This window comes from Eptatretus burgeri, chromosome 15 (genome assembly GCF_056783735.1).
Source record: "Eptatretus burgeri isolate ZD-2024b chromosome 15, Ebu_testis_v1, whole genome shotgun sequence".
NCBI lineage: Eukaryota > Metazoa > Chordata > Myxini > Myxiniformes > Myxinidae > Eptatretus > Eptatretus burgeri.
In genome coordinates, this window is record NC_140975.1 from 30,180,906 (window position 1) to 30,194,218 (window position 13,313).

The following is a 13,313-nucleotide window of genomic DNA, read 5'->3' on the forward strand; positions in this document are numbered from 1 at the left end:
GCGACGGGGGAGCGGACCCGCCGGGAAAAACATTGGGAAAAGATTGAAGATTGCGTCCCGTCTGCTCGAGCGCGCTTCTGTCTGGGTCTGTGGCTGACTGCATCCCGTGCATCCGAGGCATCTCGTCTGGCGCATTACGATAAGCGGTCGACCATCTCATCATGGGAGATCACCTCATCTCGGCTCCTCTGGATTTGGCTTCCCTGTTCCATCCTTTGGCGCCTGGTACTCCGGGAAGGTGCGGTCGTCCAGCCGCGTTAACGCGGCTCGGTAGCCAGTCACGTTCTCTTCCCTCAGCTCGTCTTCCGTCCCAAGCTGAAGGGGCAATAAAGACCTCGAGGTCCATCTCTTTCTGGGTATTTGTGTGTGCGTGTGTGTTTCGGTGGGCCCTGTCTCTAAGTAGAATTGTTTAAGGAATTGCTTGTACATTTGAAACCCTTCTTCATTCGGATAACTCTGCCCTTACGCGCTCCCCTCGTCCCCCGATTATTGTAAATAAATTCCCCACTTGTTGAATGTACCAGCTCGTTCTTTGTCATTTCTGCCATTGGTTTGCCACGGTGTGCATTGGGGATTAGGAAGGCCGTTGTTGCCGTAATTGTTCATTTGGACCGACAGGCCTCGGTAACTATCCGCTCGGGTTACACACGGTTCGGGCACGGTAACGGCTCGTCCCGCTCGAGGCCTGCCGAAGGTGTGAATTTCCCGGTAGCTTTGCCGCGTGGGTACTTAGGTATATTGAAGTTTGGCAATTAACCCTACCCCACACGGTCGAACTATTGGCGATTCATGGTCCTGTACGGGCCCGTGCCTTTCGGACTGCTCCGAGGGTCATGACGTAAATTCCTGTGTGTTCGGTGGAGCCGACTCTACTGCTCCCCTTTGCGGTCGCCAGAGGAGAGGGTATTGCATTTGGGTATGTTTGTCTGTCCGCACAGAATTTTCGTGTTTTTTTCCACAACCGCTTGTTGGATCGAGACAAAATTTTCACCATTGGTGCGACTACTCGTATAGAACGTTTTAATGATAATTATGTCATAGGTCGCGTAGTGTGGCAGCAATATTGGAAAAACATAAAACTTTGGACTTCTATCTCAGAAACCACACCAAGGACAAAATGGATTCTTGGCACATAGCAAGTTATCCTCATTGGGAATGAGTGTGATTTTTCTTTGACATCACAGGTGCCCTCGTTATGACGTCATAATTGCATATGTAGAATGCCACATCCGATCAGAATGAAAATTTTTGAGGGTCATCCAGGGATAAAATGGTCCACACAAAAAAAATCATGACGTCATCGGTCATGTGATTCGGTAGCCATATTGTTTAAAAAAAAAAAACCTTCAAAAATCTTCTTCTCTGAAGTAGCTGAACAGATAGAGGTGAAACTTTACATGTATGACCGCCTGTCCATGAGGAACAAAAGGTTCACACATATGATGTCATAGGTCACATCGTTTGCTAGCCATATTGGATTTACCATAAAACCTATAAAAATACACCATTCAAAAGTAGTGCTGGCGAGGGTATGCAATCTCTGATTGCTCTCTTTGTTGTTTTAGCTGTGTTTATCTGCCTGCTTATTATAGTGTCTTTGGAAGTCAAGTCTTTGTTGTTGTTTTGTTTTGTTTTTACAACCTTTGCCTGTCAGTGTTAAATTTGAAACATTCCAAAAGAGGATAGACTTTGGCCTTGAGTTTGAAACTCAGTTTGAGTCTTCATCAATAATATAAGAGTCTTGTTTCTCACCCCATAGATGTCAAACTGATGGGAAGGAAATTCCTGTGGCTCTAGTTGTCCACATGACTCCAGAAACAGTGCTTGCCAATCCCACTTACCAGGACTGGATGCGAAGGTGATTATTTTTGGACAGCATATACAAGTCAAAAAGTTATTTTTGGTCTGTTAATCTTTCTCCATTGCTTCATTAATTTTTTTGGTTGCAATGGATGTTTTCACTGTGAAACTCATCCTTGATAGATTAACTGTTTCTGAATGTGTATACACTTCTATCGATCATGCTTGTTGCAATGCATTGAGATTGTTATGCTTGAGTGTGGTTTCCAGGCCACCAGATTAGCAATGCCTCAAAACTCTTCCTCTTCATTTGATCTCTGCCAGGTTTGGTGAAGGTACGGAGCACCTAATTGTGAATGAACAAGCAAATTGTGTTCACTTTCCTACCCAGTTTGAAGTCCAGGCACAACTGAATCTGATCCATCCTGGGATCTTCCCGCAGTTGCCTGCACACACGCCGCTGCCGGTTGGTTCCTTTTTGTCTCAGACTTGTGGAAAGGGACAGCGGCTTTGCTGGTTTTGCTTTCCAAATATATTTGGGCTTGCCATGCCCAAGTTATAAACCTAGCTCCACTTTCTGTATCCATTCTTCTCCCCCATTTTGTCAATTTGATGGCCATGATGCTGGTTCGACTTTGTGATTTCATTATGATCTGACCCGATGCCAAAACCAGCTCATTTGGCCTGTATGTGTTTTATTTTGTTTTATTGGTTCACGAAAAATATTTTCACGAAAAAAATAAGTGACCACTATATTCGTTATTGTTGTCTGTCTGTCTGTCTGTCTGTCTGTCTGTCTGTCCCGAGCATAGCTCCGTGGGTTTTGATCCGATCCTGACAAAATTTTGGTGGGAGGTTTATATCATGATCGAGTTGCGTTTTCCTGAAAATGGACGTGGTGCGCCCATTATGGGCAGAGCCACGCCCAAAAAACGTGTTTTTAGGGGGTAGCCAATTTCAATTTGCATCTTCTCCGCGGGGGTTTGTCGAATCTGACAGAGGTTTTGGTATTTGGTTAGCCCAATGGCACATGCATAGCCCCACGGAGCTCGATTTTTCATTTTCGTGTCAAGGTCACAAGGTCACGAACTTCGAAAATTGCGAATTTTGACATAAAAAATATTTCTTCTCCGAGAGGTTTGTCGAATCTGGCAGGGGGTTCGGTATTTAGTTAGCCCAATGGCACCTGCATAGCCCCACAGAGCTCGATTTTTCGTTTTCGTCCCAAGGTCAAGGCCACAAGGTCACGAACTTAGAAAATTGCGAATTATGTTTTTAGGGGGTAGCCAATTTCAATTTGCTTCTTCTCCTAGGGGGTTTGTCGAATCTGGCAGGGGTTTTTGGTATTTGGTTAGCCCAATGGCACCTGCATAGCCCCACGGAGCGCGATTTTTCACTTTCGTCACAAGGTCAAGGTCACAACGTCACGAAATTAGAAAATTTCGAATTTTGACATAAAAATCATACGACCGCCCAAACTTTGAGAGCTAGGATGACAATATTTTTTTATGCCTAATCTTGAGGTCATTCCCCACCGAAAGTCTTGAAACCATTTTGCTCTATCTCGAACACCTTGCCCGTGGCACCCCCTTGAAATTTGTTTTTACGCTGATTTCATCAAAGTATGGATAATCTGATGAGTGCGAAATGCCATATAGCCTATATGACGTTATATTGTTTCTGGAATGTTCCAGAGGAAGTTTTGCACCAAAGGTCATAATCCTTGACATTTGACCTTTAAAGGTCACAAAGGTCAAATTTTCAATGTTGTGGGAATCGAACCGAGTTATCGACCTTCTTCGCCGAACTAACTCCAATAAGCTATAGCACGTATCTCATTTCCTTATTTTAATGTCCATAACATTGTTTTGTGACCTTTAAAGGTTATGCAAAGGTCAAATTTTTTAAGTTGTTGAACGAAACCGGGTTTTCGACATTTGCAGCGAATAACCTGTCACTCGTACCACATCATGTTGATCATTTTTATAACTTGGTCAAACATTATCACATTGTCTCATCCTTGACTTCTGAAACAATCCACATCGTCAAATACCGCTCGTGAACCATCGTCGTCTTCAGACTTGTTTAATTTTTGGCCTTTTTCGATTCTGCAGTCTGACATTACAATTACGGTAGAGTTAGTCAATCGGCAAGTGAGTGAAAGTTTGAGGTGGATTGAACAGATGATGTGAGAATTTCTGCAACAGCTTGTTTAGCTAGACATGGACTGTATAGTGTATAATGATGTAGAAGTGCTCTGCTTTTTCATTTCTTCTGAGTGTAAATTACCTTTTTTTTTCCTTTCTTCTTTTAATGCCTCCGCAACAAAGTCGCCGGAGGAATTATGTTTTTGGGTTATCCATCCATCTGTGATCGGTTGTCGTTACCACAATAACTTAAGAACAGCTGAAGAGATTCAAGTCAAACTTGGTACAAGTTTGTATAATGATATAAAGATGAACTGCTAATATGGGGGTCTAGAGGTCCCGTTAGGTAAAAATTCTGTTACCACGCAAACTTGTGAACCATTGATGGGATTTTGACCAAACTTGGTACAAGTCTATCTTATGATGCAAAGATGAACTTATTACATTTCGGCTTCATGAGGTTAGAAGTCAAGTCAGGTAAAATGTGATGCTCGAGAACAGCTTAAGGGATCTAAATCAAACTTGGTACACGTATGTAAAAACCTCCGTCAGTGCGTCCATCCATGATAGATTATTTATTACTAAAATGTCTAGGGTCAGAGGTCATATTAAAACTCCTGTTAATGTGATACCATTGGCTATGGCACTTGAACTAAACTAAGTTCATGTACCATGATGTTTACATATTGAGGTCAAATGGTCTTGAGGTTTTCGGTCAAAGTTAGAGTAAGTACAGACTTGATGTGTGCGGAGGTATATCGGTCGATGTCGCGATGTCAAATTATATCTAGTTTCTTATGCCTTTCTAATGAATTCTTAATATCTGAGGTTCTCATTAAATACCTTGGTGTTTCACTACTGTTTTATTTTCTATTCCCTCCTTCCTTTCCTAATCCTTGTGCCAACTACTTATAAGCTTGTTCCTATATTATCCCTCCCCCCTCCACCCCCCCCCCTGGAGGGAGGGAGCGGGATATTGTAATCGTCCGGTTTGTTTGTCTGTCTGTCTGTTAGCAACTTTACGGCAAAACGGCTTTAGCAAACACTATCAAATTTAATCCACAGGTGGGCAATGAACCTTGGACGACCCCATTAACTTTTGGGTCCAATTGGATCAAAGGTCAAGTTCAAGGTCACGAAAAGATAAAAATCGTTTTTCGCTCATAACTTCGTCAAAAATGATCTGATTTACTTCAAACTAAGCTTATAGTGAACCTTATTCTATTTGTCACTTGTAATCCTTCCCATTTCTATAGTGAAAAAGGCATATTTCTGAAGATCGGGAGGGTCTGAAGTTTTGGGGGTCATGGTCATCGGTCAAAATTACAAATTTTCCATGAAAACTAAAACATGGTTACGAAAATACAACTTTACAGGAAAACGGCGAGCTCACACACTGTCAAATTGTATCCACAGGTGGGTAATGAACCCCAGACGACCCCATTAACTTTTGGGTCCAATTAGGTCAAAGGTCAAGGGCAGGTCACGAAAAGGTGAAAATCGTTTTTCGCTCATAACTTCATCAATAAATGGGCGGGATTTGTTGTGCCTGGTTTGTATTGTTTTGATTTTATATTTTGCAGTTATGGCCGCAAGCCTCATTGTGTGTGTGTGTGTCTGTTGTCATGGATTTAAAGCTCATTGTGCATGACATCATACCCTTTGGAAGCCTTATCATGCAATTGTAGCTTGTAGAAGCCTCGTCATGCATTAATTCAGAGACTGCAGAAGCCTCATCACGCATGACTTCATAGCCTGCGGAAGCCTCGTCACGCATGACTTCATAACCTGCGGAAGCCTCGTCATGCATGACTTCATAGCCTGAGGAAGCCTCGTCACGCATGACTTCATAGCCTGCGGAAGCCCCGTCACACATGATTTCTTAGCCTGCGGAAGCCTCGTCACGCATGACTTCATAGCCTGCGGAAGCCCCATCACGCAAGATTTCTTAGCCTGTGGAAGCTTCGTCAGGCATGACTTCATAGCCTGCAGAAGCCCCGTCACGCATGATTTCTTAGCCTGCGGAAGCTTCGTCATGCATGACTTCATAGCCTGCGGAAGCTTCGTCGTGCATGATTTCTTAGCCTGCGGAAGTCTCGTCACGCATGACTTCATAGCCTGCAGAAGCCCCATCACGCAAGATTTCTTAGCCTGCGGAAGCCTCGTCACGCATGATTTCTTAGCCTGCGGAAGCCTCGTCACACATGATTTCTTAGCCTGCGGAATCCTCGTCACGCATGACTTCACAGCCTGCGGAAGCCTCGTCACGCATGACTTCACAGCCTGTGGAAGCCTTGTCACCCATGACTTCATAGCCTGCGGAAGCCTCATCACCCATGACGTCATAGCCTGCGGATTCCTCGTCACCCATGACTTCATAGCCTGCGGAAGCCTCGTCACGCATGATTTCTGAGCCTGTGGAAGCCTCGTCACGCATGATTTCTTAGCCTGTGGAAGCCTCATCACGCATGACTTCATAGCTCGTGGAACCCTCATCACGCATGATTGCGGAAGCCTCAGTGCATTAATTAATAGCTTGTGGAAGCCTTGTCACGCATGACTTCATAGCTTGTGAAAACCTCATCGTGCATGACATGATAGCTTGTGGCATGACATTGCAGCTTGCGAAAGCCTCATCATCCATGCCATCACATCCTGCAGAAGCCTCATCGTGCATGACATCATAGCTTGTGGAATCCTAATCGTGCATGACATCATTTCTTGCTGAAGGCTCACCGTGCAAGACCTCATAGACTGTTGTATGACATTTCTTGCGAAAGTCTTGTCGTGCATGATATCATAACTTGCAGAAGACTCATTGTGCAAGAATCGTAGCATTACATTACATCGCGGCATTACATTATAGCTTGCGGAAACTTCGTCGTGCATGACACCATTGCTTGAGACATTGAGGAGTCAAAAATATTGTGACGTCCACGGGACTCGAACAGTCCCGCTAACGTAGAATGAGCCGAAACGATGGAGGCGGTTTATTTATTTATAACCCAAAGATGGCGGTTCTAATCGCTCTACCGCAAACGGGACGAGGAAGGTGGCACGAGTCGCTTTTCACTGAGTTGATAACGTTTATTTCTCTAATCAGAAATAACAAGACTCGGCAAGAGGAGGGATCCGGGGAGATTCGACGGGATGGTGGTGTGGGTTCGGGCGTGGGGAAAACACAGACAATTCCAATGAATATACAAATCTCAAACCCTCTAAGGCACCAGGTACACACACACACACACACACACACACACACACACACACACACACACACACACACACACACACACACACACACACACACACACACACACACACACACACACACACACACACACACACACACACACACACCGTAGCTGGCCTGTGGTGTGGACGCAACAGTCCCTGGATTGGTGCCGGACGAGCTGGCATTGAGCTCGTCAGGGGCAGGAGACACCGTGGTACTGTCGACCTCCTGGTGTCGGCCCAAGTCCGCTCACAGCCGCCAGGGAACCAGTTCTGGCACCAAGTTGCGAGCAGGAGAGGGAGGCAGGTCCGCCCGCCGTTCGACCCCGTACTCAGAGCCAGCAGAACCCCAGAGCCAACCAAGGTGAGGCACGAGGCACAGGAAGGCCTCGAGACACGATGAAACCAGGGCCGAATCAGCGCAACAACACAGCACGCTCCCAGCACAACAGCCTCCACCAGAACGGTTTTTCTGTCCCGATCTTCTTCCTCTTCACATTTTCACGAACAGAGCCTTTTTATCCTCCCGTCCTCGTCACTTCCAATCGAGCCGTTTTATTGGCCCTGCGCCGTCGCCTTCCGCCAATCGTGATCACGGGGCGAAGCCATCTGCAGCACTGTCCTGTGACGTCATGGCAGGCCTCCAGGGAATACTAAAAGAGGTTTACGCAGACACACTTACCCTATCCCGTGTCCCTATCTAATTACGTGACAATTATCATTTCCCCCTTGAAGAAATGGACATTTACTCGACAACTTATCACCACTGAATTGCTACTTATTACATCGAGATCCTGGTACACTCGAACAGCATGGCATACCTAATTAAACATCCTAATTACCCTTTGAATGCATACCCCCCCCTCAAACGTAACACTGCCCCCTCCTCTGGTACCGCAGCTCCTGCAAGGTATATCACAGGCGCTACAGTACCAGCCTTAACACTGACTGACTCACACCTATTTAACCTACCGAAATAAAGTATGAGGGGCAATGGGCAGCGAGCTGCAGCTAACTTACCTATCCTGCTTAATGTACTACCCCCTTATGGCCTTATCTTCGCCTAAACAATCATTCATTTTTTTATTTTTTATTTATTTTATCACATGAGAGCATTGAGCGAAGTTGCACTCCATCCTCTGAATCATCGCTCTTGCCCAACACTCTTCCAGTGATCTGGGGAGGGGAAACAAAAGGTTCCACAAAAAAAAAAACACAACACTTATACTTTACATTCCGACTCTAAGCCTTGACGACACTATTCATGGGGTATTTACACTTGACCGCGTCCCCCAGTGGATGCTAATAGACCCAGCGTTACCTGGGGAGCCAATTTTCAAATTTGCTTGACCCCAAAATTATGCGGACATCATGCCCTTGCTGCACATGTCAAGTTGTGCGGGATCGAGTGGGACTCACACATCTTCACAACACTCACACCATGGTCATCATCACATTTCTAGGTCATGGTCCCCATTTTAATCATGCAAGCTGAATCCCGTCATGGCCGTGGGGTGGGTTACCACAAGATAATGGGGGCATCTCAGGTGCAACCATGCCCACAGGTAAGCTTTAGTCCAACCTGGACGTTTCTCTGCCCCCGCTCCCTTTGATTCCCACCCCCCTGGTAGCCATCAGCTCTCATCCCGTACAACACACTGGAAGGGGTCTCACTGTCTCCTCTGGCCTTCGTGGGTCGCCAAGGTCCTACCCGCCTTGATCGCCCAACCAGACCCTCTCTCAGTTGCCTCCAGACACTGTCACCATTAGCCACCAGGGGTGAATCTCCTTGAAGGGGGTCGCAATTCCCGCTCACCATGAGCTTCAGCAATCCCTGCGGACAAGCACATCATCCCCACCCACAAAACCCACATGAATCCCCCACCCCATCGGCCTTACATGTGACACCTGCATTTCTAACACTTCACCGACCATGACCTTCCCTGTTACCACACCATGTCCAATAAAAAATCAACGTGTGCACCATACATTTCACTTCTTCACTTGAAACAACTCACACAGCACTTCTCACCCGATCCACGCACCAGCCATTGGACAGCCACTTGTGCCCGCTTTGTTACCAATTACCCACTGTCCCTATTGTCACTCTAAAACCCAGCAGAACTTACAAACCCATGCCAATTTTCCCACTATTCACTATTTTCACCAAAGGAGGCACTTTGCCACAATCTCAGCAGCCGAGCATGGCCCTATATGCTCAGCCCGATCTAGTTTTCCCGACCCCCGACAGTGATCTCCGGACCCGACCTATGAAAGGGCATCTCGGATAGACCTGGCGGTTCAGCAGGAGGATTCATCCTCTCCGAGTCTAAAAGTCTATTGGAGGGTCCCTCCATCGCCGGGTACCGGCAATATCGGTGCACGTGTCCTCTTCGCCCGCACCGGAAACAACTCCCCATAAAAGGCCCCCGTGGGTATCTGTGTAATGTCTCTTCCGATTCCGGACCCCCTCGGCCATAATCGAATTGCTCTATTGGCTGGGCTGGACCCCGCCGCTTTGGCGCACCAACTACCGAATTACCCTTTATCAAACTTGACAGTTTCTGGCAAATTTCCTGAAACATTTGGGTAATGCCAATTTCTCCCAGCCCCCCTCCCTGATCCTGAATCTCCGCCTGTCGGATCGTCACCGATGGCTTCTCGGGCACCCGACCCGGCCGACTCCACGAGGCCAGCCTGGCCGCGCACTCGGCCGCTCGGTGCACTGTGGGTGGATCCTGTAACTCCACTAGCGCTCGGACCTCAGGGTCAGGAAGAGCAGCTAAAAATTTCTCGAGTGCCAGTCTGTCCCATGCCTCCACTGTAAGGTCCCGAAACGCGATCCTGACTGATTGGTAAATGTCCTGTGCCAGCTCCTGCACTGTCTCACCCAGCTTTAATCTGCGGTGCTGGAGCTGGGCCCCCACCAGATCACAGTTTGCTGCAAACCCAAACCGACGGCTCAACGCCTTGCAAATGTGGGAGCTGGTCAACATCCCCTCCGCGATCACGTTTAACACATCTGCGGCTGGTCCCGGCAACGTTGCCACCAAATTCCATGTACGTTCCCGCTCATTCCACCCGTTTAGTCGGGAAATACACTCAAATTGCGTCAGAAAAGCTTCAAGGCTCCCTGACCCGTCAAAATTTACCAGGGGGATCACTTTTACGGTGGCCCGCTTCTCAGTTTCTCCCTTGTCCGAATCCAGCCCAGGGATCAAACACCCTTGTGGCTGCGTATCCAATTTCGGAGCCCACTGTGGCCAAAGATGTTTTGTGGTGAGGGTCTCATGGGTCAATTTTGCCTCCTGTTCCAAACGTTGAATGGACCGATTCACCTCTTCCCGCAGGATCTTCTGGGCCCGCACAACCTCCTCCAAGGCTCCGTCGCGAGTTTGTAGCTGCTCCTCAACCAACCCGGACACTCTACTTAAAAAAGACGGCTCTACCAGGCCTTTAACCAAGACTTCATCTTGGCTCATAATTTTATCTTGTTCGTCCAAACGAGCCTCCAATCCTTTTACCTCCTCCGCCAAATTCATCCCTTGCTTCCTCAGCTCTCCCCACTCTTCAACTTGCAGCTGCATACGAGCATCCACACAGGCACGATGACGTTCCAGGCTTTCATCCACTTTATCAACCCGAATGTTCGTTGCATCAATTTTATCTACAAATTTTTTCCGTATATTTTCCCCCTCCAATGTAATTTCTACCTTTGTTTCCTCCAATCTATCCTCGAATTTACTTTGTATTTCTCCCAATTTAACATCCACACACTCCTGCATCTCAGTTTTCATTTTCTCCATCTTTTCCCCCAATTCAACCCTTATTAAATCAATCCGTGCACCCAACTGTTGCCCCATTACCCCCAATTGATCTGTCATTTCTGCCCTATGTGCCGTCATGTCTGCCCTCTGTGTCACGAATTGATTTTCCATTTGTGCCGTCATTTCTGCCCTCTGTGTCACGAATTGATTTTCCATTTGTGCCGTCATTTCTGACATTTGTGCCCCCTGTGCCGTCATTTTTGCCCCCTGTGCTGTGATTGCACTCATTAAACGTTCCAACATTGTCCAGATCGTCATCGTGCCGGTTTCCGGCGCTGCCGGCTCCGTTACGGGCGATGAAGCACGGTCCACGCTCGGAATGGGGGAGGTTCCAACCATACCCCCGTCTCTCCCTTCTTCCCCCGACTCGCTGCCAGACACGTGGCCTTCCTCCTCAAACATCTGCACATCCGCCATGGTGCAGAAGTCCCGTTTGCCGCCAATTAATTTTAATTTGAAAAATCCCGCCAAAATTTTCCCGCGCTTTTCTGTAGTAATTTTATATTCCAATTCGTGGCGAGATTTTAATCCTGGTATATAATTTAGAGGGGTTCGAACATCCAACACCCTGACACCAATGTGACGTCCACGGGACTTGAACAGTCCCGCTAACGTAGAATGATCCGAAACGATGGAGGTGGTTTATTTATTTATAACACAAAGATGGCGGTTCTAATCGCTCTACCGCAAACGGGACGAGGAAGGTGGCACGAGTCGCTTTTCACTGAGTTGATAACGTTTATTTCTCTAACCAGAAATAACAAGACTCGGCAAGAGGAGGGATCCGGGGCGATTCGACGGGATAGTGGTGTGTTCGGGCGTGGGGAAAACAAAGACAATTCCAATGAATATACAAATCTCAAACCCTCTAAGGTGCCAGGTACACACACACACACACACACACACACACACACACACACACACACACACACACACACACACACACACACACACACACACACACACACACACACACGTAGCTGGTCCTGGTGGTCAGGCTGGCCCGTGGTGTGGACGCAACAGTCCCTGGATTAGCGCCGGACGAGTTGGCGTTGTGCTCGTCAGGGGCAGGAGACACCGTGGTACTGTCGACCTCCTGGTGTCGGCCCAAGTCCGCTCACAGCCGCCAGGGAACCAGTTCTGGCACCAAGTTGCGAGCAGGAGAGGGAGGCAGGTCGCCCGCCGTTCGACCCCGTACTCAGAGCCAGCAGAACCCCAGAGCCAACCAAGGTGAGGCACGAGGCACAGGAAGGCCTCGAGACACGATGAAACCAGGGCCGAATCAGCGCAACAACACAGCACGCTCCCAGCACAACAGCCTCCACCAGAACGGTTTTTCTGTCCCGATCTTCTTCCTCTTCACCTTTTCCCCGAACAGAGCCTTTTTATCCTCCCATCCTCGTCACTTCCAATCGAGCCGTTTTATTGGCCCTGCGCCGTCGCCTTCCGCCAATCGTGATCACGGGGCGGAGCCATCCGCAGCACTGTCCTGTGACGTCACGGCAAGCCTCCAGGGAATACTAAAAGGGGTTTACGGAGACACACTTACCCTATCCCGTGTCCCTATCTAATTACGTGACAATTATCATTTCCCCCTTGAAGAAATGGACATTTACTAGACAACTTATCACCACTGAATTGCTACTTATTACATCGAGATCCTGGTACACTCGAACAGCATGGCATACCTAATTAAACATCCTAATTACCCTTTGAATGCATACCCCCCCTCAAACGTAACAATATTTCCTCGCCGTGAAAGATTGCTCCTGCACCAATCAAACTCTGTACAGATGTTAACCCTTTTATATGTAGTTTCCAGCCAGTGTCACATTTTCTGCAGTGGTGGGTGAGTTTCCTGTTTCCTTTGGAAGACGAGTCGTGTTTTTGGCTGAAACATTTTTGAAAGGGTAGGGGTGGGGATCTTTACTGCTCTCAGTCTGAGTTTGGTCATTTCAACTCGAACATCTCTTTTAATTTGAGCTTGCCCTTTTCAACTCGATCTCATCTCAGTGGCTGAATTCGCTCGTCCTGTACTTTTCTTTCTAAGTGCTTCCATAGTAATATTTCTTCGAAATAAAGGGTAGTCAAGGCTTTGCAAACTGTGAAGAGGTCTCTGCAGTTTTTGTTGTTGTTGTTTGCTCTAAATGTGATATTTGATGGAGATCACAATGCCACTCATACATATTTCTTGGGCCCACAGGTTGGCAATGTGGACTTGCCCTTTCCTCATACGCGAGCTGAGTGCATGCTTAAGTATGAACTTCGACCCCAGCGGCAGTGGCACAGGTGATCTTGCCTCTTG

At 47.3% G+C, this 13,313-nt stretch overlaps 2 protein-coding genes across 2 annotated transcripts in view; one reads left to right on the plus strand and one right to left on the minus strand.

The window, feature by feature from the left end:
• ELAC2 (elaC ribonuclease Z 2) overlaps window positions 1–13,313 on the plus strand; it is a 103,735-nt gene that overhangs the window by 40,581 nt on the left and 49,841 nt on the right. The window contains exons 11-13 of the mRNA XM_085857167.1: window positions 1,760–1,858; window positions 2,125–2,266; window positions 13,212–13,297. Of these exons, the coding sequence (XP_085713293.1) occupies window positions 1,760–1,858; window positions 2,125–2,266; window positions 13,212–13,297 (327 nt within the window). The remainder of the gene's footprint in view (window positions 1–1,759; window positions 1,859–2,124; window positions 2,267–13,211; window positions 13,298–13,313) is intronic.
• LOC147011826 (uncharacterized) lies at window positions 6,472–12,054 on the minus strand. The gene is made up of 3 exons (XM_085857887.1): window positions 11,184–12,054; window positions 10,072–11,072; window positions 6,472–6,602 (listed from the first exon to the last, which is right to left on the minus strand). The coding sequence occupies exons 1-3, from the start codon at window positions 11,423–11,425 to the stop codon at window positions 6,472–6,474; spliced, it is 1,374 nt and encodes a 457-aa protein (XP_085714013.1). The 5' UTR covers window positions 11,426–12,054.

What these genes read in the sequence shown, in the direction of transcription:
- LOC147011826 (XM_085857887.1), bottom strand. Translation starts at nt 11,425, where the DNA reads ATGGCGGATGTGCAGATGTTTGAGGAGGAAGGCCACGTGTCTGGCAGC. An exon ending in ACGGCACAGGGGGCACAAAT is followed by an intron (nt 11,073 to 11,183) that starts GTCAGAAATGAC and finishes GACGGCACATAG; the next exon opens with GGCAGAAATGACAGATCAAT. An exon ending in GCACCGCAGATTAAAGCTGG is followed by an intron (nt 6,603 to 10,071) that starts GTGAGACAGTGC and finishes AGGCTTCTGCAG; the next exon opens with GATGTGATGGCATGGATGAT.